Source organism: Trypanosoma melophagium (genome assembly GCF_022059095.1).
Source record: "Trypanosoma melophagium isolate St. Kilda chromosome Unknown ctg22segment0, whole genome shotgun sequence".
NCBI lineage: Eukaryota > Euglenozoa > Kinetoplastea > Trypanosomatida > Trypanosomatidae > Trypanosoma > Trypanosoma melophagium.
Window position 1 is genome coordinate 56,350 of NW_027125152.1, and position 26,576 is coordinate 82,925.

The 26,576-nt window shown below is 42.9% G+C and overlaps 16 protein-coding genes across 17 annotated transcripts; 1 reads left to right on the forward strand and 15 right to left on the reverse strand.

Moving 5' to 3' along the window:
- Window positions 1–22: 22 nt before the first annotated feature.
- On the reverse strand, window positions 23–1,531 carry LSM04_000284 (uncharacterized protein; the record flags this gene model as incomplete). Its single annotated transcript, XM_067334484.1, has 1 exon — window positions 23–1,531. The coding sequence occupies one exon, from the start codon at window positions 1,529–1,531 to the stop codon at window positions 23–25; it is 1,509 nt and encodes a 502-aa protein (XP_067191574.1).
- A 389-nt stretch (window positions 1,532–1,920) lies between these two features.
- LSM04_003289 (uncharacterized protein) lies at window positions 1,921–2,844 on the reverse strand (the record flags this gene model as incomplete). Its single annotated transcript, XM_067334485.1, has 1 exon — window positions 1,921–2,844. The coding sequence occupies one exon, from the start codon at window positions 2,842–2,844 to the stop codon at window positions 1,921–1,923; it is 924 nt and encodes a 307-aa protein (XP_067191677.1).
- Window positions 2,845–3,568: 724 nt separating this feature from the next.
- LSM04_005605 (uncharacterized protein) lies at window positions 3,569–3,937 on the reverse strand (the record flags this gene model as incomplete). Its single annotated transcript, XM_067334486.1, has 1 exon — window positions 3,569–3,937. The coding sequence occupies one exon, from the start codon at window positions 3,935–3,937 to the stop codon at window positions 3,569–3,571; it is 369 nt and encodes a 122-aa protein (XP_067191751.1).
- Window positions 3,938–4,765: 828 nt separating this feature from the next.
- LSM04_008356 (Glycine cleavage T-protein) lies at window positions 4,766–5,893 on the reverse strand (the record flags this gene model as incomplete). The annotated part of the gene is made up of 1 exon (XM_067334487.1): window positions 4,766–5,893. One exon carries the CDS (start codon window positions 5,891–5,893, stop codon window positions 4,766–4,768), a length of 1,128 nt encoding a protein of 375 aa, XP_067191824.1.
- A 578-nt stretch (window positions 5,894–6,471) lies between these two features.
- Window positions 6,472–9,249, reverse strand: LSM04_003134 (uncharacterized protein; the record flags this gene model as incomplete). 2 transcript variants are annotated; one of them, XM_067334488.1, is made up of 1 exon in its annotated part: window positions 6,472–9,249. In XM_067334488.1, one exon carries the CDS (start codon window positions 9,247–9,249, stop codon window positions 6,472–6,474), a length of 2,778 nt encoding a protein of 925 aa, XP_067191670.1. The 2 variants fall into 2 exon arrangements, with proteins under 2 accessions (XP_067191670.1, XP_067191671.1); XM_067334489.1 differs by having other exon boundaries at window positions 6,472–7,638.
- LSM04_003178 (uncharacterized protein) lies at window positions 7,644–7,889 on the forward strand (the record flags this gene model as incomplete). Its single annotated transcript, XM_067334490.1, has 1 exon — window positions 7,644–7,889. One exon carries the CDS (start codon window positions 7,644–7,646, stop codon window positions 7,887–7,889), a length of 246 nt encoding a protein of 81 aa, XP_067191674.1.
- A 439-nt stretch (window positions 9,250–9,688) lies between the features above and the next one.
- LSM04_006355 (MORN motif) lies at window positions 9,689–10,696 on the reverse strand (the record flags this gene model as incomplete). Its single annotated transcript, XM_067334491.1, has 1 exon — window positions 9,689–10,696. One exon carries the CDS (start codon window positions 10,694–10,696, stop codon window positions 9,689–9,691), a length of 1,008 nt encoding a protein of 335 aa, XP_067191770.1.
- Window positions 10,697–11,177: 481 nt separating this feature from the next.
- On the reverse strand, window positions 11,178–11,483 carry LSM04_002863 (Nascent polypeptide-associated complex NAC domain; the record flags this gene model as incomplete). Its single annotated transcript, XM_067334492.1, has 1 exon — window positions 11,178–11,483. The coding sequence occupies one exon, from the start codon at window positions 11,481–11,483 to the stop codon at window positions 11,178–11,180; it is 306 nt and encodes a 101-aa protein (XP_067191663.1).
- Window positions 11,484–11,966: 483 nt separating this feature from the next.
- On the reverse strand, window positions 11,967–12,611 carry LSM04_009710 (Ribosomal protein L1/ribosomal biogenesis protein; the record flags this gene model as incomplete). Its single annotated transcript, XM_067334493.1, has 1 exon — window positions 11,967–12,611. The coding sequence occupies one exon, from the start codon at window positions 12,609–12,611 to the stop codon at window positions 11,967–11,969; it is 645 nt and encodes a 214-aa protein (XP_067191865.1).
- Window positions 12,612–12,957: 346 nt separating this feature from the next.
- Window positions 12,958–13,218, reverse strand: LSM04_004986 (Ribosomal protein S27e; the record flags this gene model as incomplete). The annotated part of the gene is made up of 1 exon (XM_067334496.1): window positions 12,958–13,218. One exon carries the CDS (start codon window positions 13,216–13,218, stop codon window positions 12,958–12,960), a length of 261 nt encoding a protein of 86 aa, XP_067191732.1.
- Window positions 13,219–13,615: 397 nt separating this feature from the next.
- Window positions 13,616–14,143, reverse strand: LSM04_008972 (Ribosomal protein L34Ae; the record flags this gene model as incomplete). Its single annotated transcript, XM_067334497.1, has 1 exon — window positions 13,616–14,143. The coding sequence occupies one exon, from the start codon at window positions 14,141–14,143 to the stop codon at window positions 13,616–13,618; it is 528 nt and encodes a 175-aa protein (XP_067191837.1).
- A 209-nt stretch (window positions 14,144–14,352) lies between these two features.
- Window positions 14,353–15,015, reverse strand: LSM04_007798 (tRNA intron endonuclease; the record flags this gene model as incomplete). Its single annotated transcript, XM_067334498.1, has 1 exon — window positions 14,353–15,015. One exon carries the CDS (start codon window positions 15,013–15,015, stop codon window positions 14,353–14,355), a length of 663 nt encoding a protein of 220 aa, XP_067191803.1.
- Window positions 15,016–15,413: 398 nt separating this feature from the next.
- LSM04_007635 (NDUFAF3 domain-containing protein) lies at window positions 15,414–17,297 on the reverse strand (the record flags this gene model as incomplete). Its single annotated transcript, XM_067334499.1, has 1 exon — window positions 15,414–17,297. The coding sequence occupies one exon, from the start codon at window positions 17,295–17,297 to the stop codon at window positions 15,414–15,416; it is 1,884 nt and encodes a 627-aa protein (XP_067191799.1).
- A 596-nt stretch (window positions 17,298–17,893) lies between these two features.
- LSM04_003789 (Polyribonucleotide 5'-hydroxyl-kinase Clp1) lies at window positions 17,894–19,243 on the reverse strand (the record flags this gene model as incomplete). Its single annotated transcript, XM_067334500.1, has 1 exon — window positions 17,894–19,243. One exon carries the CDS (start codon window positions 19,241–19,243, stop codon window positions 17,894–17,896), a length of 1,350 nt encoding a protein of 449 aa, XP_067191692.1.
- Window positions 19,244–21,937: 2,694 nt separating this feature from the next.
- On the reverse strand, window positions 21,938–22,579 carry LSM04_009297 (uncharacterized protein; the record flags this gene model as incomplete). The annotated part of the gene is made up of 1 exon (XM_067334501.1): window positions 21,938–22,579. One exon carries the CDS (start codon window positions 22,577–22,579, stop codon window positions 21,938–21,940), a length of 642 nt encoding a protein of 213 aa, XP_067191852.1.
- Window positions 22,580–23,221: 642 nt separating this feature from the next.
- Window positions 23,222–26,467, reverse strand: LSM04_001771 (uncharacterized protein; the record flags this gene model as incomplete). Its single annotated transcript, XM_067334502.1, has 1 exon — window positions 23,222–26,467. One exon carries the CDS (start codon window positions 26,465–26,467, stop codon window positions 23,222–23,224), a length of 3,246 nt encoding a protein of 1,081 aa, XP_067191615.1.
- Window positions 26,468–26,576: the final 109 nt, after the last annotated feature.

A 26,576-nucleotide genomic window follows, 5' to 3' on the forward strand; every position in this document is an offset into this window, starting at 1 on the left:
TATTTTTAAATTTAAAAAGGTATCATAACTGCAACTCCCGCAGTAGTCGCTCCACTACTGCAAGCGTCTCAGCATCATTACAAATTAGAGACTCTTCTTCTTTCGCCTGCTCCTGACGCTCTTCACGTCGTTTCTGCTCTGAAAGTCCATCTTGTACCATCCTCTCTTGTACTCTCTGTGTGTATTCCCGCAAATGTGATACCGCTCTGTGTTCTATCTTTAGTTTCTCCAGTTCTTGTGTTCGCCTCTCTGATCGGCGTGCGTGGTTTAGTGCGGCGACGGCGTATTGTTGTTGTACTAAAGCAAGTTCGCTCTTTAGCCGTCGTCGCTTCCGCATGCACGCATGCAATTCCGACTCTATTTCGATGTTTCTTGTTAAAACATTTGGATCTTTCGCTGCAGCTTCAGCCATATGGCGCAGTGATTCGAGTTTTGACAGAACTTCTGCTTTAGATTTTCTTACAAATTCAAGTCTCTCGTGAATCATCACAAGCATTTTTTCTTGTCGTTGTAACACCTCTCCTAGAATACATAGATCTTCTGTGAGAGGCATATGACTCACCGCAGAAGATGATGTTCTATCCCCTTTATTCCCATCATTTTTCCACTTGTTTTGATCCTTTTCTTTGTCTTTTTCTTCCTTCTTCATTACATCACATGATACAACAACTGACGATTGACTCTTCCAATGTGGCTCTATTGCCACTGTTTCACCAGTAAGTATACAATGCAGTTTAGCATCCATTCCCACAAACTCCACAGGCATATCCACATTCAATCCACATCTCTCCATATCACTTACACTTGTTATTATTGTTGATGATGATGTCGGTATTCTAATTGGTACGGCAATGCGCAAGTGAGTCATCACCTCTCCTGTTTCATCCATAAACACCAGACTGAGTCCATCCTTTTCTAATGCCGTAAGCGTCGTTTTACAGTGTAAATGTGGGATTCCAGTCCATTCAGATATCTCCCGTGGCACGTATTCTGATCTCACACTTGAAGAATCACTACCAATTTCCTCGTAACCACAAGAGATCTCCACACACAATGATGATCCCGGTAGCGGGTGTGGAATGAGGGCCATTCGTGTTATAATTAACGTGAGCAAAATTATTTTTTCTATCGTTACATGAAACGATAATGTACCTTCAACTTGTGCCCCATTGTACAACTGTAACGTTAGTGGAAAGTTATTTACTACGCATGAGGAGGATGAAGAAGATTCAACTAATTGCAGGAGTTGATCTGGTAATATACGACATATACCGATAAAGTTTGTCTCATCCGTACTATAGCATTCAATTACCATCTGTTGATCCATAACATTATGTATTTCTTTAAACTCGAATCGGTGACATAACTCCCACGATGGAGTTCCTTCTACAGAACTCAATGAGGATTCCATACTACTATTGCAAAACGTTCCACGCAGAAAATACGGCGGCGGATATATTGATGCATCAATGTGACTCGCAGCAAATGCTGAGAACTGAACTAAAAAACATCTCCCATGCGGGTTTTTCATTTGATAGCACTAAGGCCCTTTTTAACTGAACGATAGATAAGAATAAGCAGGTCTCCAAAATGCAAGAAATGACTTCGCTTTCGTTCGCTCTGTCGTTTTCTTTCTTTCACCCAGACAAATCTCCTCATTACCGAAAGAGAGGAAGAGGAAGCAAGAGTGATAGAGAATTCGAAACGTACAAAAATATAAAAAAAAACACAAACATATACAAATATATATATATATATATATATATATATATATGTATATATGTATATACATATACGCATGCACACAAACACACGCAAGCAATTATATTGGCAAAGACAATTAAAAAAACAGAAAAACACTGAGCATACCACTACTATACTGCACTACATGAGATACTTTTTATTTTTTTTGTTGTTGTCTCATGTGAATGATGCCCCCACACTTTCAACGTCCTTTAAGCACAAAGGACATGTTACGCGCTTGATTCCACAATTGCGACACAATACTCGATGGCCACACGGCAGCAAAAACACAAGTGGTGACTCCGTCTCGTGACACTCTAAACACTCTCGCAGTATACCCGTAGTTCGAATAACCAACGCATTATTGCCTCGACTTAGACTAGGACTCTTCAAACTATCCGACAAGGAGCTAGCCCCTGTGGCCTGCTCTGTCACAGGAATAGAAATAACCTCAACAGGGGAAGAGCCACCGCCGCCGACTGTTGGACTACTAATCCCTTTATCGGGTGAGACGAGTGAACGGGCTTCGCGAGTGCGGAGACCACACACCTCACGATGTCCATCAAAGAGTGTAGGCGCAATAATACACAAACAGTGTGGACATCGGAATTGTTGTAGAATGGTGTCTTTAGCCACGGCGCATAATACCTTCCGTGGCTCACGGCATAATGGACAACTATCAAGTGGTTTAGCGCACTCCGCACAGCAGGACACATGACCACACGGCAGGAAGGCATACACCCGTGGGGCATCTAAACACACCAAGCACAACTCACTATTACTTTCAATACTCTCTCGTCTCTCACTTGATCGCAACGGGTGCCCTTGTCGCTGCAATTGCTGTCGGTGATGCACTCGACATGTCTCGCGGTGTCCATCAAGCAGAACGGGATCGAGCACAACACCGCAGATATCGCAGTTTGTCGGTAGCAAATCTCTTTGATTCACAGAGGCACGCGCACCCATTGACGTGGATGCCCATTCCCTTCGCCCCTCACGCCCAAAGAATTCACTCTCAGAATCTGTCTCACCGAATGGACAACAGCAAAAGCAGCAACAAGACCCACACCGATGACAGAAAACGTATGATAAATTACCCATTCATTAAATGTCTATCAAGACTAGGCAAAAAAAAAAAAGCTTAGAACCTTCTTCTGATTTTTCTTGTCGGTTTGTGGAGCTACTTTTTCTTATTTTTTTTTTCTTTCCTGCCTCTCCTACTTGCTTATGACCTGATTAATATGTACATAATACGATGGAAAGCAGTATGACCTTTACCCTCCTTCCTTTGTTTTTTTTCTCACTTATACTCGGCAGAAATAGAAGCGAGTATCCTTCCCCGCCAACACAATGTAAAAGTCCAGGGAAGAAAAACAACAACAGCAAGAAGAAAAACAATAAGAATAACACAACGAAATGGAAGCAACAAAGATGACAACGGAATATAAAAACAAAACAGAAAAGATAGAAAGAAATATCAACTCGAATTCGATCCACAGCTTTTTTCCACTACAGTGATTGCTACTTCCGCTGAATTTCCAGATACCTTCTTTAACCAGAACAGAATATATATATATATATATATAGAGAGAGAGAGAGAGAGGTACAGGCAGACATCCTCTCACTCACTTACGTGCTCTACCATCTCAGAAGTATAGGCACACGCACAGAGAGCGATATCACAAATAAGCAACAAAAAAATAACAACAACGAGTGGAAAAGAGAAAGCAAGAGTCGCCCAAAATACAAATCAGGGTCGTCATCGAGAACACGATCGCTCTCGATTTTCAAGTAAAACACAGACCATACACACAGATATAAAATGTCAGACAAATCTAAGCAGACTTTTACAGTGCGCTCCAATCTCAGCAGCCTCCTTCTGCAGTGCTGATAAAATAGAGCGGAGTTCCTCCACCCGCACCCGCGCAGCAGCCACCTCGCGGCGCATGCCCTCCTCTGCAGCGCGGCAGGCGGCAGTGTCATTACGTTGAAGGCCCTCGGCGTACTGGCGGAGAAGTGCACGATGTGATTGTGCCTCGCCGTTGCGGGCAGTTGAGGCCCTTGCGGAGAGAGCGGCCGCAGCGATCGCCTCGCCGCGGAGAAACTCCTGTTCGGCCCGCAGCCATTCATGTTCAAGCCGCAAATGCAGTTCCACTCGCGAAATACCTTCACTAGTATTCCCTTCAACCGCCATTAATCGCAGCGATGTACGAGTAACTGTAATAGTGAATAATAATAATAATAATAATAATAATAATAATAATAATAGGGAATGCTACTTAGCTTCCGTCACCAGCGTAATAGCAGTGTTGTGGAAAATATATATATATATATATATATATATATATATATATATATATATACCCTAGAGAAAAACAGAGAGATACATAGAGAGAAAGGGGGAAAGAAATGGAGGGTTGGGGGAATGAAGAGGAACAGTATAAAGGATGGCAAAGTTGACGAAAATAGGGAGAAAAATAGAAAATAGAAAACAGATAGCCAATTAATTATGCACGCTGGCAGTTGCCACAAGATCCAAGAAACACAATGGGTAAACAAATAGAAAGACCGCCTTATTAAGGGTTCTTCCGTTCAAATAGAAAAAAAAAATGAACACAGCGACACCGAAACCCGATACCACAGATAACAACAGATAACAACACAATGATGGAAATAACTAAATAAAAGACAAAAGGAAAAGGATACAAAGCTCAAAAAAAAAAACGGAGACATCTAGGAAAAAAAAAAATGATGCCCCATATATTTGTATGGAAGAGAGCTTACGCCTCCTCTTAAACATTACAGCATACAAAATGTAATGGGAAAAAAAAGAAGAGAATGAAAAAAGGAGGGTAAAGGATCATAATCATCACAACCTTGAAGAACCCCCTTAAGGGGCTTAAAAGAATGACTTTTCTTTTTTTTCTATTACGTTTCCCGTTTTGATAATATATATATATTTTTTTTTCTCAACTATTTATCCCCATCCTATAATGTTTTTTTTCCTCACGTCAGAATTAGCCTATTTTTTGGTTCCCTTGTAATATCGAATTGGAACAAACCGTGCCTGCACAATCTCGCCTGGCACCCTTCGTCCCCGCACATCAATCTCCAACTTCTGCCCAATATTCGCCTTTGCACGGTCCACAAAGCCCATCGCGATATTGCACCCCAATGTCGGGGACGGTGCCCCACTCGAGACTTCACCCGCCGGCTCGCCGTCGACGAGAAGCGGCATTCCCGCACGCGGCACCGGCCCGCGTGAGACGGAGCGGATCCCCACACGCAGCCGCCGCACGAGTTCCGGCGACTCGACGAGTTTCTTGAGACTCTCGTGGCCAATGAAGCCTCCGTGCGCCATGCGGCGTTTGGGGATACACCACATAATGCGTGCGGCGACGGGGCTGATGTCCTCGTTGAGTTCGTGTCCGTAGAGATTGAGGCCGGCCTCGATCCGAAGTGTGTCTCGTGCGCCGAGGCCTGCCAACTTCACATTTGGGTTCTGCAGGAGTAATTCTGCAAGCTGCAAGGCGTGTTCTGGTGGCGTCAGCAAATCAAATCCATCTTCGCCAGAGTAACCGCAGCGTGTGAGGGTAACAGGAATACCTTTTAAAGAAACATTAAGGCGGCTTCTCATGAAGACTAACTTTTCAAGATCTTCTACAAATGGGGCAATTACTTCGGCTGCTTTAGGGCCCTGTAGTGAGAGTACGGCGCGATCCACTTCTATCATGGTGGTGTCACCTTTAAACTCTTCTAAACACGAACGCACATGAGCCAGGTCCTTATCTTTACACCCCGCATTTACCACGCAGAATAAGTGATTAGGATATTTACAGATAATGCAATCATCCTTTACTCCACCTTCCCTGTTAAGTAGCATTGTTATTCCCGCCTGACCCTCTTTCAATTCCGCCATACCGCATGGTGTAATCCACTCGAAGAACCTTTCACGATCAGGACCATGCAGCTCAAAGCAACCAACATGCGATAAGTCAAACAATCCAGCTGATTGACGAGTATGTAAGTGCTCCTGGATAACCCCAAGAGGATATTGGATTGGCATTTCGTAACCGGCGAAGGGTGCCATACGGGCTTTTTGAGCCACATGGAACCCATGTAGAACAGTACGACGAAGCGAAGATGGCATGAACTTGGTTTTTATTTGACTCTCAAGAATATGAGTATTACGTTTTCTTCAATTTTATTATTATTATTATTATTATTATTATTATTATTATTATTATTATTAGTAGTAGTAGTAGTAGTAGTAGTAGTAGTAGTAGTAGTAATAGTAGTATTATGAGTGAGTGGTTGGATTGCAATATATAAGCAAAGGTAGAAACGAAAAGAATGTAAAAAAAAAACAATAATAGTAGAGACGCTTTAGAAATAATAGAAATCACTCCAGAGTTTACGTTCTTTTCTTGTTGTTGTTGATTTTTTTTTTCCATTCACTACCCTCACTTTTCTTTTTTGCGTTTTCTTCATTTCGCTCACTTTTTTTTTCTTTTTATTGTCACTGCAGTGTTGATGGGTGATTTCACCCTCCACACATCTTGTGGAGGAGAAACAAAAATAATAATAAAATCAAAAACAACAAAAACAACAACAGAAAAAAAGATATTGCAGAAAATGAATAAAATTCAGTAAAGTACAGAAAGGGAATAAAAGTGTATATATGTATTCATTTTGTAATGTACACTTTGTCCCATCTAGGACTCTATTCTATTTATTGTTGAAACCGTACTTATTCAAAATCTCCTTCTTGCGTCTTTCCAGTTCTTCAGATGAAAGCAATAATGAGGGTGTACTTCCCACAAACGCTGCTGTTGTAACTCCTGCTGGTGCAGTTGATGAAAGTAAACCCACATTCTTCCTTTGCTCTTCCTTCTCATCAGCATCAACGACACTGTTGTATGAGTGAAACTGAGCAGAAGGAGGAGAGGGCGAGGGAGGAGGGGAAGGAGGGGAAGAAGAAAGAGTCGGAATAGCAGTATCACTACGACTAGAAGTAGAAGTAAAAGATGTCTTTGGAATGTTTGAAGGTTGTAATACAGTTTGTGTTGGTAGTGATGGTATTGGGATTGGTATTGGGGGTGATGATGTATTTTCCATCATCAACACGATATCCCCAACACGCTTAATGTAGTGACGCATTGCATCCAATTCTATATTCACAGTATCACGTAATGTGTGCACCTCCGCCTTTGATCGAGTCAATTCTCTCTGTTCTTCTTCTTGTTGTTTTCTGGCAGCTGTTAGTACGGCCTGCAATCGTTGTTCCGCCCGTTCATGTCCGCCGAGTTGTTGCCGCAGCACCGCCACTTCTTCACGTAAATCACAAAGTGCCGCTTCAAAGGAATCGCGTGTGCGCTGCGATTCGGAGACATCCGTGATGAGTTGCTGTATTGCCTTCTGCATGCCAACACGCAGAGCCACATTACTGCCATCTGACTGTTGTTGTTGATCTTGCTGGTGTTGTTGGAGTGAAGATATCATCTCCCGTACACGTTCGTGGAGCATATTGGCAATAGACTCTCGACGCAAACAACGTTCTTCTACAAGACGCATTTTTGTACTGTTTGCTGCCTCCTTCGCCTCCATGCGCAGACGTTGTTCCTCTAGTTTTGCTTCCATCATGAGATGCCGCTCACAGGCCTCATTTTCACTCTTCTGTTGGGCCCATAGTAATTCTTCATAGAGGCTCTGCTGTTTATCACGATATGTAATTAAAGTAGAACTAGCAGTCTCTACACGTGATTGTAAGATCTGAATAACTGTAACAAGTCGTTGAACTTCCTGAAAGATAGGAGAATTAACTGCCACATGTGAATCTTTTACTACGGATAAGGCCCGTGCACAGATAGCATCACATGTCTCAGAGTCAATCATACAGGATGGGGCTTCCAATCCATCTACAAGTGGTATTGCGTACCAATCTTTGTGAAGTTCTTGTTGTGGATATTGATGATGATGATGTTGTTGCTGTTGTTGACGTCGTTGTTGACGCAGAAACTGATTTGTTAGTTGAAGTCGTTCAAGTTGAAGACGAATTCGATGTGTCTCCTGTCCATCTTCTAAATCTTTGCATTGACTTTTTGCATTACTTCGAAGTCGCTCAGTCTCGCTGTGGAGTGTCTTAATCTGGGATACCATTGCCTCTAATCGCAATGCAATAGCGTCTCCAAGCACCTCTTGTTGTTGTTGGTGATGATGTTGATGTGAATAAGGTTCTATTAACGATAAGATAGATTCCACAAAAGCCTTCTCATCGAGTTCAGTAGGGGGCACATTGGCACAAATAGACTGAATCTTCTGTGTGAATGCCTCATAGCGATCACGTTGTGCGCTAATGGTACGACGGAGTTGTTCTATAGTCTCTGTAGACTGTGCCAATTCCCGTTCCAGTGTGTGTACTTTACCCTCCAGTGCTTGAACAGAGGGAGATGATGCTGCGGAGACCTCCACTGCATCTCCACGCATGTCGAGAATAAAGTTGTTATATTCTTCTCTCAAATCAAGGAGACATTGACGTAATTCGTGATCGCGCTCCAGACGCGCTAACGCCATCTGCGCCTCAAACTGTTCCGTCATGCGAGTTAACTCACTTGCGACAAGAGATCGCTGCTGCGCTAACATTAGTTGTGATGTCGTACGCACGTGATCTAACTCCTCCTGTAATCGGGCATTTTGTGCCCGTAGATCGTGTACTCTTACAGAATCAAATACAACGTGATTTCCCTCTTCTCCGCTAACGCTCGATGATGATCGAGAGGACATGGGATGCGAATGTGAATAAGACTGAGAATGAACGCCTGTTCCTGTTGTTCCCGCTGATGGTTGTGATGGCAGTGGAGGTGATTCCCTTTGGGATTCTATACATGGTACAGTACCCGCAAGCGCATCCGGTACTTCCTCTGTTTCTATTATGGCTCGTGTTTCATCACCCGCCGTAGAAGTTAAAGCAAAGCTGGGATTTCTTTTTCCTGTTGACATTATTGTTGTTGTTGGTTTTGTTGTTCTTGCTGGTCCTGCTATTGCCGATGTATTCGTTGATCGCACTTCAGATGCTGGTTCCTCTGCGGGATGTTTTCCCAAGCAGAGAAGACTTCGCGGGGATTGTAGAAATGCCGCCATTCCAGCATCTATAGGATTGGCAAAGTCCACGCAAAAGTCTGAGTCATGGGATAGTTTAGTGAGAAAGTAAAATAACACCAGCATGTTAAAACAGTGCCGTGCGTGTCCGGCCGCTATGGCATGGCGATCACACAAGTGTACTGGCAGTCCATGTCGCTCTAATAAACGCCGTAGTGTACCCCAATTGCGAACCACATCTGGTGGGTGTCGCTGCACTGTGCGGAGATCAACACTCGCGGGAAAGAGACGACTGGCGAGTACTAAGAAGATAATACCATCTCGCAGATCAGCGTACTTATTGCATGGCCGAATCCCACTTGTCTCGGCTGCCCACGATAAGAGTTCTTTCTTCCCAAGTGGAGACATCACACACCGTGATGTCTGTGTTCACTCCACGTAAAGAATGTCGTGCAGAAGAGAAGAAACACCGAGAGGGTCTGCTGCATACGCAGTGCAGCAGGAGGGAAATTAACCTGTAAGAATGCATATATGTATATACATGTGTGGTGTGGGAAAAAAAAAAGAGACACCAGGTAATAAATGAATAAGAGAGAAGGAGAAATCGAAAAGAAATGATTATTTTTTTAAGAAAAAAAGAAGAGAAAAAAAAAAGCAGCAGTCATATAATTAAACGAAAATTTAAGGGGAAGAAAAAGTTAGGCAAACCAAAAGAAAATGGTGATGAAAGGAGGAATAACAATAAGAAAATAAGTCACGAGAAAAGAGAAGTACATTCCCTCTTTTTCTATTTATATATATATATATATATATATATATCTGCTTTTTTTTTTCGGTGTCTCCATTTTTACTTTGCAGAGATGGGTTCATACCGTGGGGCAAATGACCTAACAATTTCAATAATTTTTTTCATAGCTGCATGATATTGCTGTACCACAGTCTCATCTCCATCTACTTCATCTTTAATGCTCCCATTTTCCCACAGTTGGAGTCTGTTACTTCCACTTTCTGCAAAATGGTAAAGTCCTCGCCCGTGCTTCACATCATCCCTGTAGGATCCAATAAAATACTCCGTTTCCTGTGGGTTAAAGAAGTAAACCCCCACTCCATTCATCTTACCATCACTCCAGTGTCCTACATACTTCTTTCCACTACGTCCAATAATGTAGACTCCCCAGCCACTGTGTTTATTGGATTCAAACTGTCCGTCATAACTGTCTCCCTCTGGGTGAGCCCAGTATCCGACACCGTGTTTTTTTGTACCGTAGTATTGACCCGTGTAAGTGGCACCAGACGGAAACTGAAATGTACGCACTTCCGACGGTGGTGGCTGCACGCCAAGTACATTCGGCGCTACTGCACGCACTGCGGCGGTGATGGACTCCACTTTCATCGCACACTCCACACGCTGCAGCGGTGTTGCCTCTGTCTCACTCTGCAATAATCCATTATCCCACATCTGGGAAGTGACAATACCGTTTTCGTAGCAGTAAAAACCACTTCCATTCTTTTTATCATGTGCATAGCCACCAACGTAAAATGTGTTATGGTCATGGGTGAAATAGTACACCCCCTCACCATGCATCTCACCCGCCTTCCATTGGCCCAAATAACACTTGCCAGACTCTGTAAACAAGTACACACCAAGGCCCTCTTGTTTGTTATTTACGTACTCGCCCTCGTATGTTTCACCACCAGGGTGACGCCAATGGCCCCGGCCATGTCGTTTAGTTCCATCAAAGGTACCCTCATAGACAGCACCAGACTTATATGTGTAACGTTGAGGATTCTTATTTTTCTCTTGCTGTAAGGGTGGTCCTTCTGGAGGAGATGGTGCCAACGGCCCCGCTGACATGTTTTTTTTTGTTTTGTTTTTGTTTTTTAGAATGTGTAGTTCTCTCCTCAAATCTCTCTCTCTTTCTCTCTCTCTATATATGTATATTATAATGTGCTCCGTCTTTTTTCCCCCTCTTTAATTCTATTTTCTTTCTTCTTTGGCTTTTCTCTGTAGCCTTTGCTCTTTTCTAGTTGCTTTCTTGTACGGTACTTTCACCGTTAAATGCATTAAAGAAAAAAGAAAAAACAAGAGAAATTTTAGGTTCAATGCCATCTCAAAATAAAACCCTTCTTTTCCTTATAGATTAGAGAAGAAAAGCCGTGCATTATTAACCGTTGTTCCTAATGACGTATTATACCCCATTTTGTTTTTTTTTTGTAGTATTATTTTTATATTTTTCCATACTCAACGGCTTTGTTTCTTAAAAAAAAAAAAAAGAAAATAAACGAACTAAAAGGACTTTATGCGACCCCTCCTTTTCTATCCTCCATTGATTCTCTTAGTGGGCAACCTCGCTGGCGTCCTTCACGTCATAGGGACCAGACACGACGAAGCACTGCGACTGCATAGATGCTTGCACCTTCGGCTTGTCAAAGTAAAACACAGAGCCGTCCTGGCGGTAGAAGATGGCCTCGTCAATCTCATTAAATGGTGTGACGCCGAGGCGCTTCAATACGCCCTGCACCTTCTTGTCCTCACCGCTGCTGCGGTGCACGGCCTTCACAGTGCGGCGCACAGAACCGCGGCCGCCGGTGCGCACTGACTCCGCGCGCTTGCGGAGCATCTCCTGGGTGATAGCTGGCATGATTCTATTCGGGGACGAAACAGGCTCGCTAAATGAATGGATTGATATATATATATATATATATATATATATATATATATATATGCGTGTAGATTACACAGAGGTAAAGGGAAGAAAAAAGAAAAAAAAGAAAGTGTAATGGAAGTACTTGGGTCACTCTATTAGGTAGGTAAGTAGGGGTAAAATTAAAAATAAAGACCGTCAACGGAAATAATAAGCATACAAACAATCACACAAGTAAATCATTACACATACACGAATATACATACTAAAGAGGGAAATACACAAACACACAGATGAATATCTATGTATACTTGTGTACATGTAAATGATGTACTTGTGTAAAAGTTTGTATGCATATATTGACTATATATATATATTTTTTTTAATTAATCTCCTATTCGCTGGGTGATGAAAGGGAGAGAAAACAAAGCGAGAAAAAATCAGACATTATCAGCTATTTCAAACACAGATCCATGCTCACTAGTAGATGCGTTGTGGCTTACCCATTGTGGACTTGATGTACGCAGACTTGAGGTTCTGCCAGTTCTTCTTCAGGAGTGAGACGAGGAAGTTGATTGCCATAACAGTGTTCTGACGCACCTGATCCTCTGTCATTTCCACGTGACCCACACATGTACCAAGGCAAAGTACCTTCTTCAGTTGGAACTTCACAGTAGACTGAAGCTCAAGCACCTTCTCTGGCAGACTCTCGCTCATCGCACACACTGTTGGGAACTTGCCAACACGATGCATGTGGGGACCCACAAGACGGGGAACTGTCTTGATGATGGACTCTGAACACAAGAAAGCATCATACTTGTTGCACATCTTCTTCACCAGTTTCTTGTTCTTGTTAAGCTTCTTCAGCTCCTCCTGGTTCATCGTTGGCACGTCGTTCTTCTTAGCGATATCCTCGTGCACGAGGTCGCACAGCAGGCAGACGGTCATTCGGGGACGGCACACATGAGGAAGACGAATAGAGCCGGAGAAACGCTTGTCCTTCTGGGGATCGTAGTTCTTCAGGTTGACCTGCAGATCAATGCTCTCCTTGAACTTGCGCTCCTTGCGGGTGCTGAGGACAGCCTGAATGGCCTCCGACAGCTGTGCCGGTGGGATCTTGGACATTACTGCGTGAAGTTGAGGCGCGAAATAGCCTTACAATACATAGACACATAAAAATAGAGTTATTCAATTTTGTGAAGGGAAAGAAAAGGTAGAAAAAGGATAGAAGTAATAGTAGAGAAACAATTAAGAAAGAAAGAAAAAATTAGCAACCTCAGTGCATACACACATATATATAGGCACTGGGAAAAAGCAATGTAATTAAGATTACCCCCCACCTGAGGAGGTAATATTTTACTAATTCTTTTTTGTCATGATCCACAAAAAGGGATCAGAAACAAAAAAAAAAAAACTCAAAGAAAAAAGCAGATCAGTCCGTCCAATATCATGTGTGTTTTTTCTTTTCTTTTTAGTGGTCAGCCTTCTTGCGGAAGCCACAGCCCGTCGTCAGCATTGCCTTACCACCTGTGGGGCGGCACAGCTTTGTAGCGCAGCCGTTGCACTGAACCTCCGATGTGGCATGGCTGTACACAACAGTTATGGCGTTGCAGCCCGGGCACTTCACGTCCATGAAGAATGAGTTGGGGCCTTGCACCAAGCGACGGCGCTTGTGCTTCATGCGCTCGGAGCGCACCGTAGGGTAGCTGAGGTCAGAGTCAAAGAATCCCATGTTGCGGACCTACACATCAATATAAGAAAAGAAAGAAGGAGAGAAAAAAAAATCAAATAAACATATCAGTTAAGCACACTTTAGTATTAACCGAGCAAATAACAATGACAACAAGAGTAGCAGCCACAACAACAACCACTCTAGGTAGTGAAAACTCCTTCCTTTTTCACGTTTTTTTTTTTTTGGTTGTTTGTTTGTTGTTGTTGTTGTTGTTTTTTTGTTTCCAACCTCCGTCCCTTAACCTCCCTCGCTGAGACCACGCAAGTGGAAGCGAAGTTGAAAGGAGAGGAGATCCCATAAAGAAAGAAAAAAATGAATGAAGAAGAAATCATGCATAGATGGAAAAAAAAAAGAAAGTGGTCTCCTTTCTCCCTTCCGGTGTCCTTTTTTCCTGTTTCTACTTTTTGACCTTCGCACCAACCGGCACGCGCGCTGCCGCCTTCTTCTTCGCAGCTGCCACCTTCTTTGACGAAGCTGCTGTTACAGATTTTGTTCCAATTTTTGTGCCAATCTTCTTCGTGATAGCAGCCTTCTTCTCCTGCTGGCGCTTACGCTTGGCATCGCGGCGCTTCTTCTCTGTCTGCGACTTGGCGTGGGCCCTGAGTGCACGCTTGACGATGCGCTGCTCCTCCACGAGGAATGCCCGCACGACGCGGTCCCGCACCTGATCGTGGCTCAACACACCGCCGTAGGGGCGTGAGGTGCTCTTCTTGTGGTGGGAGGCGAGGCGGGCCTCTGTGTGGCGCAGGGCCTTTGTGCCGGCGAGGCGCTTGTGGCCGAGCACCCACGGCGTGTGGGGCCCCTGCGAGCGTTTCCCGCGCTTCTGCATGACGAGGCGGTTGCCGGGAGTGCGGACGAGTTTCATGCGATTGCCGCGCGTTGCATAGTGCATGCGGCGGCGGTACTGCACACGTGGGCAAGCCATCTTCTTCTGCGTAAATAATGTATATATATATATATATATATATATATATATATATATATATATGTGGAGAGAGAGAGAGAGAAAGTGAAGAAAGGGGGTGGAGGGAAATATGGAATACACAGAAACTAGGCAATTCAAGAGAAAAGGATTGTCCAGAGAAGTAAGAAGAGGGAGGAATTTTCTCTCGTATAGTATTGAATGTATTGAATTTACTCTTTTCGGGAGATTTGCCTCCCACGACGACTTTTACCAAGTTTCAAAATAGAGAAACCACCACCACTAGCAATACTACTACCACTACGACTAGTATTATTGTTTTCATTATTATTATGGTCATTCTTATTGTTTTCGTTGTAACAATGCTGGTCTTTCCCCTCCTCCAGTAGCACCCATGCCTCTTTTCCAACGCTACACGCAACTCTTGCAGCCGCTACAGTTTCCAAATGTGAAAGGGGTCCAAAAAATATCAAACACTCACCGTGTCCATTGATATCCTTATAGCCAATAAATGCTGCTCCGAATTGACTCCCATGTCGCAAGTGTAGTTTCATCACATCAGTAAGATAACAATAGGCTTCACAGGAAAGAGTATGACGATTGTACAAAACATCACGGAACCTTTTATACTCATCACTAACAAAGATGATGGTAAATGACTGGTTCAAGTACTCCAGTTCTTCAATACTGAGATGGGTGTCACCGTAATTTTTCTTGTGCACCTGTGGCAATACTTTCAGAAATAATGAAGGGTCCTCAGAAATAAATAGTGGTCCGTGTGTTCCAATAATACGGACAATGGGACGATCTCCCTCTACTTTAATTTTGTTTTTGTCCTGAAGTGCTTTATCCACGTCTATATTCTGCATCTCCATAAATAAGCACAAAGAAAAAAGAGATATAAAAAAAAAAAGAAAAACGGAGAATTATTATCAAAGCATTAAAAATAAATATATGCATCACCTATCTCCATTTAAATGCCAACATAGGTCAATATACATCTATATGTATGCATATATTTTTTCTCGAATCATCCATAATGGATTAGTCATTTCAATCCATTTATTGTTCGTTCGTGTGTAATATCTGCATTCTCTTTTCTTTTTCTTTTTTTCCTTGTCACCTCATCCTCCATCACCCACCCAACTCGCTCACTATCTTCTTCTTTGTTTTGTTTCGTTTGTTCTTCTTGTTGTATGCTGTCAATGTTGCAAAGGGCATAATCTTCACGTCAAATATGTTCAGAGTTGCTCTCATTTGCTATTATTGCCAATTATGTCATGATTGGATTTGTTCTACCAGTACTTTGTGGACGTCGCGGGTTCCAGCGTCCTTCAAAGATTGGTCTATACTTCATTTTGGACAAGTCAAAGACAACACCGTCCTTGTTTGTTACGAACCTCTCCTGATCATACTCAACAGGATCGCTTTCTGGTTTACCTTCACGTCTTTCTTTCATCATAACACGCCACCGCTCGTAGGTATCGCGATCCATACCAATAATACGTCCTGTTTTGGGGTCTTCCACAACAATCTCCTCTTCATTACGTTCATGTGGAAATTTTGTGATGGGAATAGATGCAGAATCCCACGGCGCTAGTTCCGGTGATGGCGTTTCCTCCTGTTCTGACTTCCCACCACGCATCGTTTGATATAAACGCCGTTCTAATGGGTCACCAGTCGGTTTCCCCTGAATCTCCCGCATAGTGGTATTCTCTATGTAGTCATGCAGGTGTTCCTTTGGATACCAGTGGTAGTACGATGGCAGCTTCTCCCACTCTACTTCCTCACCTGGTTCTAACAACGGGCGTAATTTTGTCCCACTTGTTCCAGGACGTACTAACCTACCATCACTCATTTGGTGATACTTTGGACCAAAACCTGTTCCTTGCATATGACGATACTTCTCAGCCACTTTATTGGGTTTAAACATAGCGGAGGAAAATTGTTTAATAGGTGGAACCCCAAGTTGGGTATCAGAGAGAGAAAACATGTCATTCTCGATAAAATCACCAAAACACTCCACACCATAACCATTTGTGGGAACAGGGTTAATAACCGCAAGTGCGGCTCGGCGTGAGACAGATAGTTGTACGCCAAAGTGTCCACATGCCTGTGGAGTTGTAAGACAGTGAATAACGGAACCACGCTTCTGAAAAGCGATGCGCAGTTCCTCGTCGATAAAATGTAAATTACGTCCTGTTCCTAAAAAAATAACATCCGGTACAGGATATAAATGAAGCAAAAGTGCCATAGTGCGTTCATTCACTTCTTCAAAACTACTAATATTCCAATGATAGTATGCTTTATCAGTCACGATACAGGAACCGATAACTTCCTTATCGTTAACAAAAATACTATCAGGAGAGTATGCTGTGATACGCATCTTTGTCATCCCACGAGGTTCTTCTATACGTGCAGAAAAAGGATTCGCATGAAATTGTGTTGCCATCTTTTCTTCATTGTAAAATCTTTCTTGACCTTCTTTTGTTTGAAGTGAAAGTCCACTTGCTGTTTTACCAGATTCCCGTTGTCGCTTTAACCACTGTGCGAGGGCAGCACTATCCTGGGGTCTATATCCTGGGCATATCTTAAAAGGATCATAATTTGGATCACTAGGGTGTGGCCTTCGACGTTTCTGCGTTTCCCCCATGGTCATTTCTGATCGCTTTGACTCGGCAATGAATTTTCGGTACTCCGCCTCATTTTCCACCTGCAACTGTCGCCGCATGAGAACCAATTCCTCATCTGCCTCATAGTCACTTGGCTTTGGTGACTTGACGAGACGGTTGGCGTGTTCCACGTCCATGTACGCCTCCCGTGATCCCGTGCCTGTGAAGAGTTGCCCATCCGCCGTTGTGTGGAGTTGTTGGGCGTCCACCAATCGACTGGTGCTGAGGCGTTGGGCCTCCAGCCACCGCCGGTCCCGCTCCGCCATGTAATCCTCCACCGACTGCCCGGGCCGCATCCCCACACGCACGCCGCCCTCCTGCTGCAAATATGTGCGCCGGTAGGCGTCCTCACTCATTGGGAGTTCCGTGATTGGGGCATCGCGTGGGTCGGGGACGTACTGCCGCACCAACCGCTGCACCCCGCGGCGCACACGTGTTCTCCAGTCAATCGGTGCATCTTTTGTCTGTACAACACACCGACGCATGGGAAGAGTCAGTAGAGTTTAGACGTGGTGTGGTGTGGTGTGGTGTATTCCCCACTCCACTAGTGTTAGAAATGTTTTTTTTTTTTTTGATGTGGTCCCTGCGGTGGAGATGGGGTTTAGGGATCAACCCAATAGGAATCAACCTGAAATAGACACGTTGTGGATGGCGCAACACGGCGTGAAGGAAGAAGAGAAAAAAGAAGAGTAGAAAGAATAGCAAAGAATGCGAGAAAGAAGAGTAGAATAGAAACAAGAGGAACAAACACAAAAACACACATACACATAGAAAAGAAACAATAATAATAATAATAATAATAATAATAATAATAATAATAATAATAATAATAATAATAATAATAATAATAATAATAATAATAATAATAATAATAATAATAATAATAATAATAATAATAATAATAATAATAATAATAATAATATAAAAGATGCCTAGTACGGCAGTTCATCGCATTAGCAACGTCTACGATTATGTGTTTTTAGTACACGCGTATCTGCCAACGACTAAACTCGTGCTAGATCTGCATCACTATATATATATATATATATATATATATATATATATATATAGTGTCTGTTCTTTATACAGCTACAGCCTCTTCAATCTGTGCCATGATAGCTGTCACACTTAACGATGGTGCTGTCACCACTGGTGCTATAGTAGTTTCTCCTGCTGCTCCTGCTGCTATTTCATCCACAGTATTGGTTTTTATCGTCCTATTCGGTACAATGATAAAACGCCGCGGTATATTATCGCATGCTGGTAGAATTGCCACAAGTTCCTCATGTTCCTCATCTACGACCACCACAAGCATTAAACCCGCTAATGGGGCCAGTGGTACCTCCTCTATGATCTCTGCATGTGAAATAGCACAGAGACAATCAGAGAGACTTGAAGTTGCCGTAATTTTGCGACACCCCACCACATCCCCTTGCGTCTCATACTGCACAAACTGCAGCTGTGTGAGTGGGAGTACCATCTTTGCACACCCTAATGGAAATTGCGGACTGCCAACAAAGTACTCGCGAATATTGTGTTCACGCATGGAGATGCTGCACCTCCGCTCAACAGGAGAGACAGAGAAAAATTCACAATCCGGAAGTACTCGCTGGACATCTTCTTGAAGAAACGTAGACCATGTCTCAGATCCATCTTGTGCTATAACGGTTATAACATGTGTGGGTCGCAGTAATTCAATCAATCTTCGAAAGTATACTCCCTCCTTCACCCCTGGAGCAGGGGCTGGGGCATCCATCACGAGATGTACACGATCATGTCCTGATTCTTTTAATAAAGCTTCTGTACAGTCATGTAGTTGCTCCACAAAGTGAAGAAAAGAGAAAATTGTCGCCGCAGAAGGGAGAGATGCTTCACCGAGAAAAAGAGAAAATGGCAACAACGTTGGCGCAAATGTTGTGCCTGGCCAAAGTGCGTGCTCCACCTCTACAGTTGAAATACAGCCCGGTGCGTAAATACAGTTAGACTGTGCATTAAGATCCATTAAGTATACAACAGCAGGAGTATCTCCTGTCTCTGCAGCAGTTGTAGCGGCATCTTCACGTAGTATATTGCATATGGTATGTGCCGTTAACGTTTTCCCACTGTGATTTCTACCAATAACGAGTACTTTGCTGCGCCGTTCCGCCGCCAATGTACGCCGGCACAACTGCACCACCGCCGTCATACCAGTTGCCACTTTAAACAATTCAACTGGAGTGTTAGATGTCGCCAATACAGATCCTCCTTCTAGTGTGTAGAGCACCACACAGCGCTGGTCTGTCTCGAGGAAGAATACATACGGTTCTCTCGCCTTAAGAAGAACACCAGCAATCTCTACAACACCAGACTGCAGTAACAACTCCACTGCACCGCTGCCACTTATTGTACACTCCTCACCTGCGCTAATCGTTATTTGACGCTGGTAACTCATTGGAAACTCCTCAAGTCTTTTTTTCGATTTCTTTCTTCTTTTTTTCTTGCGTTCCTTCTGTTTTTTTTTTCCCCTCTTCACGTTCTGTTATGGTGTTCTGTTGTCTTACACGATCTGGGCTTTTTTTTTGTTTAGTTCCTTTCCCACACCTCTCCTATCTCTTCTTCTGGCAAGTGTGAAAGTATATATGTCTCTCTCTCTCTCTCTCTCTCTCCGTCTCTCTCTCTGTGTATATATAGTATATGTATATGTATATTATATAAATATATGTGCGATTGTATCTTCTTCACCAAGAACAACTCTCCGTGTTTCCCCTTTACTCGTAATAAAGAAGTCGCAGCACATGGCAAAGTAAAGAGAAAGCAACAGCAAAGAAAAGAAAATACGAAAGAAGGAAACAATAACAACACTGGAAACAAAATTTATGTCAATGACTTTTGCAGAACACAAAGGATGAAAAAAAGGAGGAAGAGAAAACATATAAAATATTTTAGTACAATATAAAGAGACACTATCTCTTCAATGAAATGCCCCAGATATTCACTCACGCAGTCCTTCATTTCGCCTATTTTCTACCTGTTCTTTCCTTTTCTCCCTCTCACTATCACACACACACACTCTCTCTTTATTTCTCTCATTCTTTCCCTCTCAATTATTTTCCTTTTCCCAGCAAGCTTCAACTACTGGCTTTTATTTCACCTATTCACAAAATTCCAACGGGTGAGGCGTGGGTGCGCTCGTAAAATAGAAGAATAAACACGAGCAGCAGCTCAAACCATAGACGTGCACACTCATTACACATCATACCTAACATTGCCGGTTAGTCTCAATAGCACCAATGCAAACATGATTTACCGGGAAAGAAAATAACTGTGTGCGAAAGACAGAGATATAAACAGACAAACAGATAAACATATAAATAAATAAATAATATATATATATATATATATATATATAAGATATACAAATACGTATCAATGCACATTTAAGTTTTATAATAAAAAGGTAATGCATACAGGAATGTATATAAACAGAAAAAACACACTCATATTTAGTTATAGCAAAAACATATATATATATATATATATATATATATATATATAACTCTTTCTATTTGTTTTTATTAAGGTGCACACTTCCTGTATATACAGTAAACATACTCGTTGTACGAGGGTCTGATCATCTCTTTGAAGAAACACTAAACCACCTCATCACTGCCCAACCTTGCCAGGCCATGTGATCTCTGTAGTAGACGTATTTAACACGAAAAGAGGAAAATAAAAGAAGCGCAACCCCAGAAAGAAGGCAGTAATAAAGATAAAATGCATATATATATTGGCACATAACAGTAAATACATTCTCGCACACTGATGTTGGTCGGGTAATACCACCTTAGGAAGAGGAAAATACGGTGGAAGTGGTGAATATATCAAGTTGAAAGAGATTACCGTTTTTGGTGATGAAAATGTGGCACCACATGTCTGTTTCCTCTACATTCCAAAAAAACAGAACAAATGACTTCTCTTCAATGTACCTACCTGGCGCACATACATACATATGCACAGAAGTGAGGAAAATTAAAAGAAATTATATTTTCCTCTACTTTTTCTTCTCTCTCTCTCTGTCTATATTTTTTTTCTTTTTATTATATTTTGTATATTTTTTTTTTTTTACTCTCTCACCTCTTATTCTCTTTTATTCACTGACGTACTGGTACTAAGAAAAACGCGCATCCCCACAACCACAACCACAACCACCCAACACGAACATCAGTCATTTATAAAGAACCGTTGTTAGCTTCCCAAAAGGGAAAAATATAAGAGGAAGCAAACGAAAAAAAAAAATGAACCAAAAAAAAACGGAAGAAGGGAAGAAATCAAAAACAAAAAAAGGGGATGGGACAGCAATAGATTCACACCTTCCCCTGACCTTGAAGCACAAAACAAAAAAAAGAAGGGATGAGGGTGCATCAACGCATACAAAAAACCCCCGCATTTCCGTAAAATAAAAAAAAACGGACCCAATGAGAAAAACTAAGATCATGAGATGGATGATAATACAGAAAAGAAAAAAGGAAAAGGAAAGGGAAATGGAAAAAGGGAAAAGGGGAAAAAAAAACAAGTAGAAACCAAGGTCATTCATATATAAAGATCCCTTATTGATCCTCCTTTTTCTTCGTCATTCTGCCCCTGCGTCTCGATTACGTGAATAGTCCAGAGAGTGAAGCAACAGCTACACCAAATGATGGGTAAAGAAAAAAAAAGAGCATACTATTGCCAGAAGAAAAACAAAAACCAAAAGGAGAATTAGATTTTAAGAAAAACCCACCTCCCATGGCAACTATTCTCTGATGCTCAATATATACTGTTTTCCTTTTTCAGAGAGTATAAAATTTATCCCATCTATTCATTTTACTTTGGTGCGATAAGTAATCACTGGACGACTAAGGCACTAGTTCATTACAACTGGTAATTTCGGTTTTTCTTCCTGTTTTATTTTTTCTTCGTTATTTCCTTTTTTGTTGTTTTACTTCTTTTGCTTACCCATTACCCTCCCATTCCTCTTCCTTTCTTGGCCACTTTTTTTTTCTTTTTCTTCCTATTCGGACATTCCCTCATTCTTTTATTCTTTCACTTTACCTTTCACTGAAGGTGATCACTCTCCACTGTGCTAGCTTCCTCTTCCTTTTACTGCCTACATCCCTGAAAACTCCATGGACGTAGGGGGTTGTAGAAGCGCTCCTGATGGCCTGTCATGTACTGTCGTCATAACGCAGATCCCGTTTCCTTTGCCTTCTTCTTCCCCGCCGTTGATCTCTTTATTGCTACTGCTGTTGGCACTCACTCTACGTGTATTCCTTCCAAGCTCCAGCAACAACTCTTCTGCCATGTACTCTAGGTCCTCAAGCGCCACACTGCTCAGCGTACGCTCGACAGAGCGCCAGTCCTTCAGCAGATCACTTCCACCCAGCAGAGCGATTATATCACCGTTCTTGAGACCAAATTCATGCCGCTGTGTGCGTCCAGGCTCTCCAGCGCAATGGAAGGCAAGTTTCTGAGACCGAAAGAGCGAGATGGCGCACATGCCTCTGAGCTGCACCTTCGCGACGGGTGTACCAACATTTCCATATGTTGCAAGACTCACCTTTGCGGAGGCATCGGGGCACCGGCACGCAAGAAGAGCGGGAGTACATACAAATGAAGAGCCTGGAATCGTCGCACGTGTCACCTTCACGGCGCGGTCGGCAAAGAAAAGACTACCTGCCGCTATCGGAGGATTGCGGGAGTTAATAATATCCAGCTTCTGTGATAACCACAGAGTGGCGGTGCGACGCATTTTTCTGCTGTAGAACGCGCGCTGCACAGAGCAAGAAATACAAAGAAGAGTGCATGTGCATAGTAAAAGAGAGAAAAAAAGAAAAGAGGAGGAAAGGAGTAAAAATCATTAAAATAAAAAAATAGAAAGGTGTACCAATAATAATAGTAATAACAATAATAATAAATACAATAAAATATCAACACTTATTCTGATAGGGGGGAATTTGACCCCACATCACATCAGTACCAAACAATCCAAGTGAAATAGGAACGTACGAGGATACCAATAATCATAATAACAATAATAATTATCACCATAAATCAAAATAATAATCATCGTAATCAATAATAAAGGAGGAAAAGGTAAATTTTATGCTTTTTTTTTTTGTTTGTTCCTCTTCTGTATCTTTTTTTTCTTTTCTTCTCCTTTGCCAGTACCACTACCACCAGCAGCGCTCCCTCCACACAACACACACACAGACACAACACAACAACAATAAATATTTTCTTTCCCTTCTGTGACATATGAAAGCGTACTTCTTCCTTCCTTCCTTCCTTGTTTGTTTTCTTCCTTTTTTTTCCCCCTTGTTCCTTCCTTTTTCGCTTGTTTTCGTTTACTTTCTTCATAATATTAAACGTTTGTATTGCTTCACACCACTATTCACACGTGTGGAGAGGTGGCGAGTGTACGCCGGAGCATGGTCTCTGCGCGCTGGAGTTGCTCTATCTCTGTGTCGCGTGGCATCCCTAAGCGGTGCTCCCCGGCCAGTCGGTGGTGAATGCGCTCCAGTACGTATGCCCCACGAAGACGTCGCTCCTCGCCGTTGAGTTTCGCGAGTACTTCAGCGAGCGCCTCCAGCACGTCCCCTGCGCCTACGCCAGCGCTCTCCTCGCTGGGTTCGTCAATGAGTGCGAATAGGGCGTCAAAGACGGTGCCTGGTGGCACCCCGCCGTCCTGCAGCGCTGCGGCCCCCTCTGCCACCGTCGCCCCGCGGCGGGTGATGAATCGGAGGAACGGTGGGAGCGGGAGGCCGGCGGCGTAGGCGTCGTGGTACTCGCGGGCGACATTCCGCACGGCCTCTGCGGGGGTCATGCCCTCGTCGAGGAGGAACTCGAGGAGGTCGTGGAGGACGGCGGTGGTGACCCGCAGGGGCGTCTCGGGGTGGACCTTGAGGAGGTCGAGCTGCACTTTGGCCCCGCCCTGCCGCCGGTGGGAGCCCGCCAACTCAAACAGCCGCTGCTCGCCAACGTAGAAGTGCCGCAGCTCCCGCACATCTCCCACCGCCTTGGACCGACCACAACCATCCACATCCCCTTCCACCACCACACCATTATTATTACCATTACCACTATTACCACTATTCATACCCACAGATTCAGGGGAGAGGGAGCTCGTCCCCCATGCCGCCTCTACTGCATTCGCCAACTCCTCCTGGAGAAGAAGTACAAAGTAAACAAGCTGTTCAGACGTTGTTGACTTGCACTCCAATGCCAACTTGATACAAACAATCCTCATTGATAAGGCAAGATGACACTTACTTTTGGCTATATCTCCAAAACCAAGGGCAGCCATTACAGGATTTTTTCTACGGTTAATCCAACAGAGAAAAAACAGCGCTGTCAGAGAGTGGGGATCACCAATAACTACCGCATTCTCTTCCAATACCTCTGCAAAGGTCATCACGCGGTTATCGTCAAGAGAATGACTCTCCATCCAGTGCACTACTGCATGCTGAAGGATAGGGTCATCGGCTGCAGCCTGCATGACAACTTCAAGACGTAGTTTAAGTTTCTCTACAGATTCATTGGCGACAGAGCTATCTAGCATTTGAAAGAGATCAACTGTACTTCGGTGATGCTTCAAGGAGTAGAGAAGGAGTCTAAGACGTGGCATGCGTTCAGGGAATGAACGTTCCAACTCATCTGCCACATAGTCAAAAATTTCTTCATGTCGTAAAGACTTTACATTATCACAGGCGTAAGAAAGTGCTGCATCAGGAAGATTACGTGAAATGAAATTCTGAATGCTTATAGCGTGACGTGCACGTCTTGGGAGAATATTTTTTCTTCCTTCTAATTCAGCCAAAACATTCTTGTCATGATATGAGAGAGCCTCCATACAAAGTGTAGTGACAGTATCATCTCTATTTTCACCCCATACTATTATGTTTAGTCTTTTCCGGCATACATCTACGGTATTTGGCTTGAGACGCAAAAGAAGAGTGTATAACCAAGAAAGTACACTAGCTGTTTGAAATCCTTTTAATACTGTTTCCAATAGCAAAGCCTGGGTATTAAGGGCACTCCGCATGGTAAAATGATGATTAGAGGTGGCAACAAGCCCATTCCAAGATAATTCAACCGGTTTTGGACAATCCAACCAACCATTGGGACGCAGGAGTCCATCTAAAATTTTGTACCATTTCATCAAGTGATCAGCAACACGCTGCAAATCCAACATTAAATGCCAAGAGAAAGGTGCACCCCAGAAACTCTCTGCCAGAGCAATTTCACGAGTTGCAAGATTAACAAGACTTCGAGCCCCAGGGGATACGCACATAATACAATCACGGAAAGAAGGTCGCATCAACTCATCTAGGAATGGGATCAAAAGTTCTAAAGAAGATCCAGCGAAGGCTGCACCCATAACAGCCTCCATTTTCCTTGGAGGTTCTAGTCCACGCAATGAAGAAAGAACATTATCAGTTAAACTCTCCTGTCTTAGAAGATCTGCAAGCATGAGACCAATTGAACGTACACCAATACTCCATATAATACCATATTTCCCATATACAACAAAATTTGTACAAGAATCTTCTAGTTCACTAATACAGGCAAGACCTACCACTGTTTCACTTAACCGTAAAGTTGATACAACCTCTACCACATCATATATACCTTCGTAGATAGGAGAACTTATGGTTATCATTACTACAGTGCATGTTCTTGAGTCATAAAGAAGTATAGTACCATCAACACCTTGACAGGCAAACTGAATAGAGTCCAAATGCAGATCTGTTGGTAGAGGACGAACAGATCCTAAACGAAGTACTGTGTTTTCACAGCCTACTTTTTTCATACCACTTTTTTCAAGAAATACAGGTTGTCGTCCTCCATCTAGAAAAACAATTGTCGCATAATCTTTTGTTTGCGAACTTGGGAGTACCGCTATAGCATTGCTATTGATTGAAACTGAACATACTACTGCAAATATATTTGGTGCCATGTAACTCCACACTGTGAGATCTATGTTTGACAAGACGAACAGATTTTTACTGCTAGGATCATATGCACAGCCCCGACAAAGCTTTTTACCCCAAAGAGAAGTTACAGTTTGAATAATACGAAATGGACGTTTCCTTCGTGATAGAATAAGTCCTACTTTTTGTTCATCATCTACAGTAACCTGATAGGTTTCCACATCAGCATTACCGTAGCAAAGTGCTACCACGTTATTCTCTGGAAAAATTATCTTCTCTACAGGACTATTTGTTCCTACAAATAGGTCGTCCACAATTTGAATGGATGATTCTTCCTGTAATAAGGCAACGTATACCCCTGTTGTGAGGCCTACAACCAAAAGGGAATGTCCACTATTTCCATGCTCTTGAATGTATGCATCGTGAATAGGACCACTCCACGGTGGAAAATAAAAGTAACCACTTTTACGAACCACAAGAAGACGATTATCACTCATCACGAGATGAGAACCATTTTGGTACTGAGCGCGGAAACGTCCACTACCGTTAAGGAGATTAGCTGCTGGCCATGCTTGTTCTCTATCTTTTTTTAGATCAAATAACTTACAATGCTCCGCAGGACGTGAGATGCTTCGAAGAAGCGGTGGGGAATCTACATTTTTATCTGTATTGGATTGCTCCATATAGTGAAGAAGTGATTGTTTCATCACTTTTTTTTTCCTTTTTTTTTTCTTCTTTTTATTATTTTCCCTTCGTTTCCCTTCCTTCCCACCACCCACTTTCCAGCTCCCTCCTCACTGGAAGAAAAATAGAAAA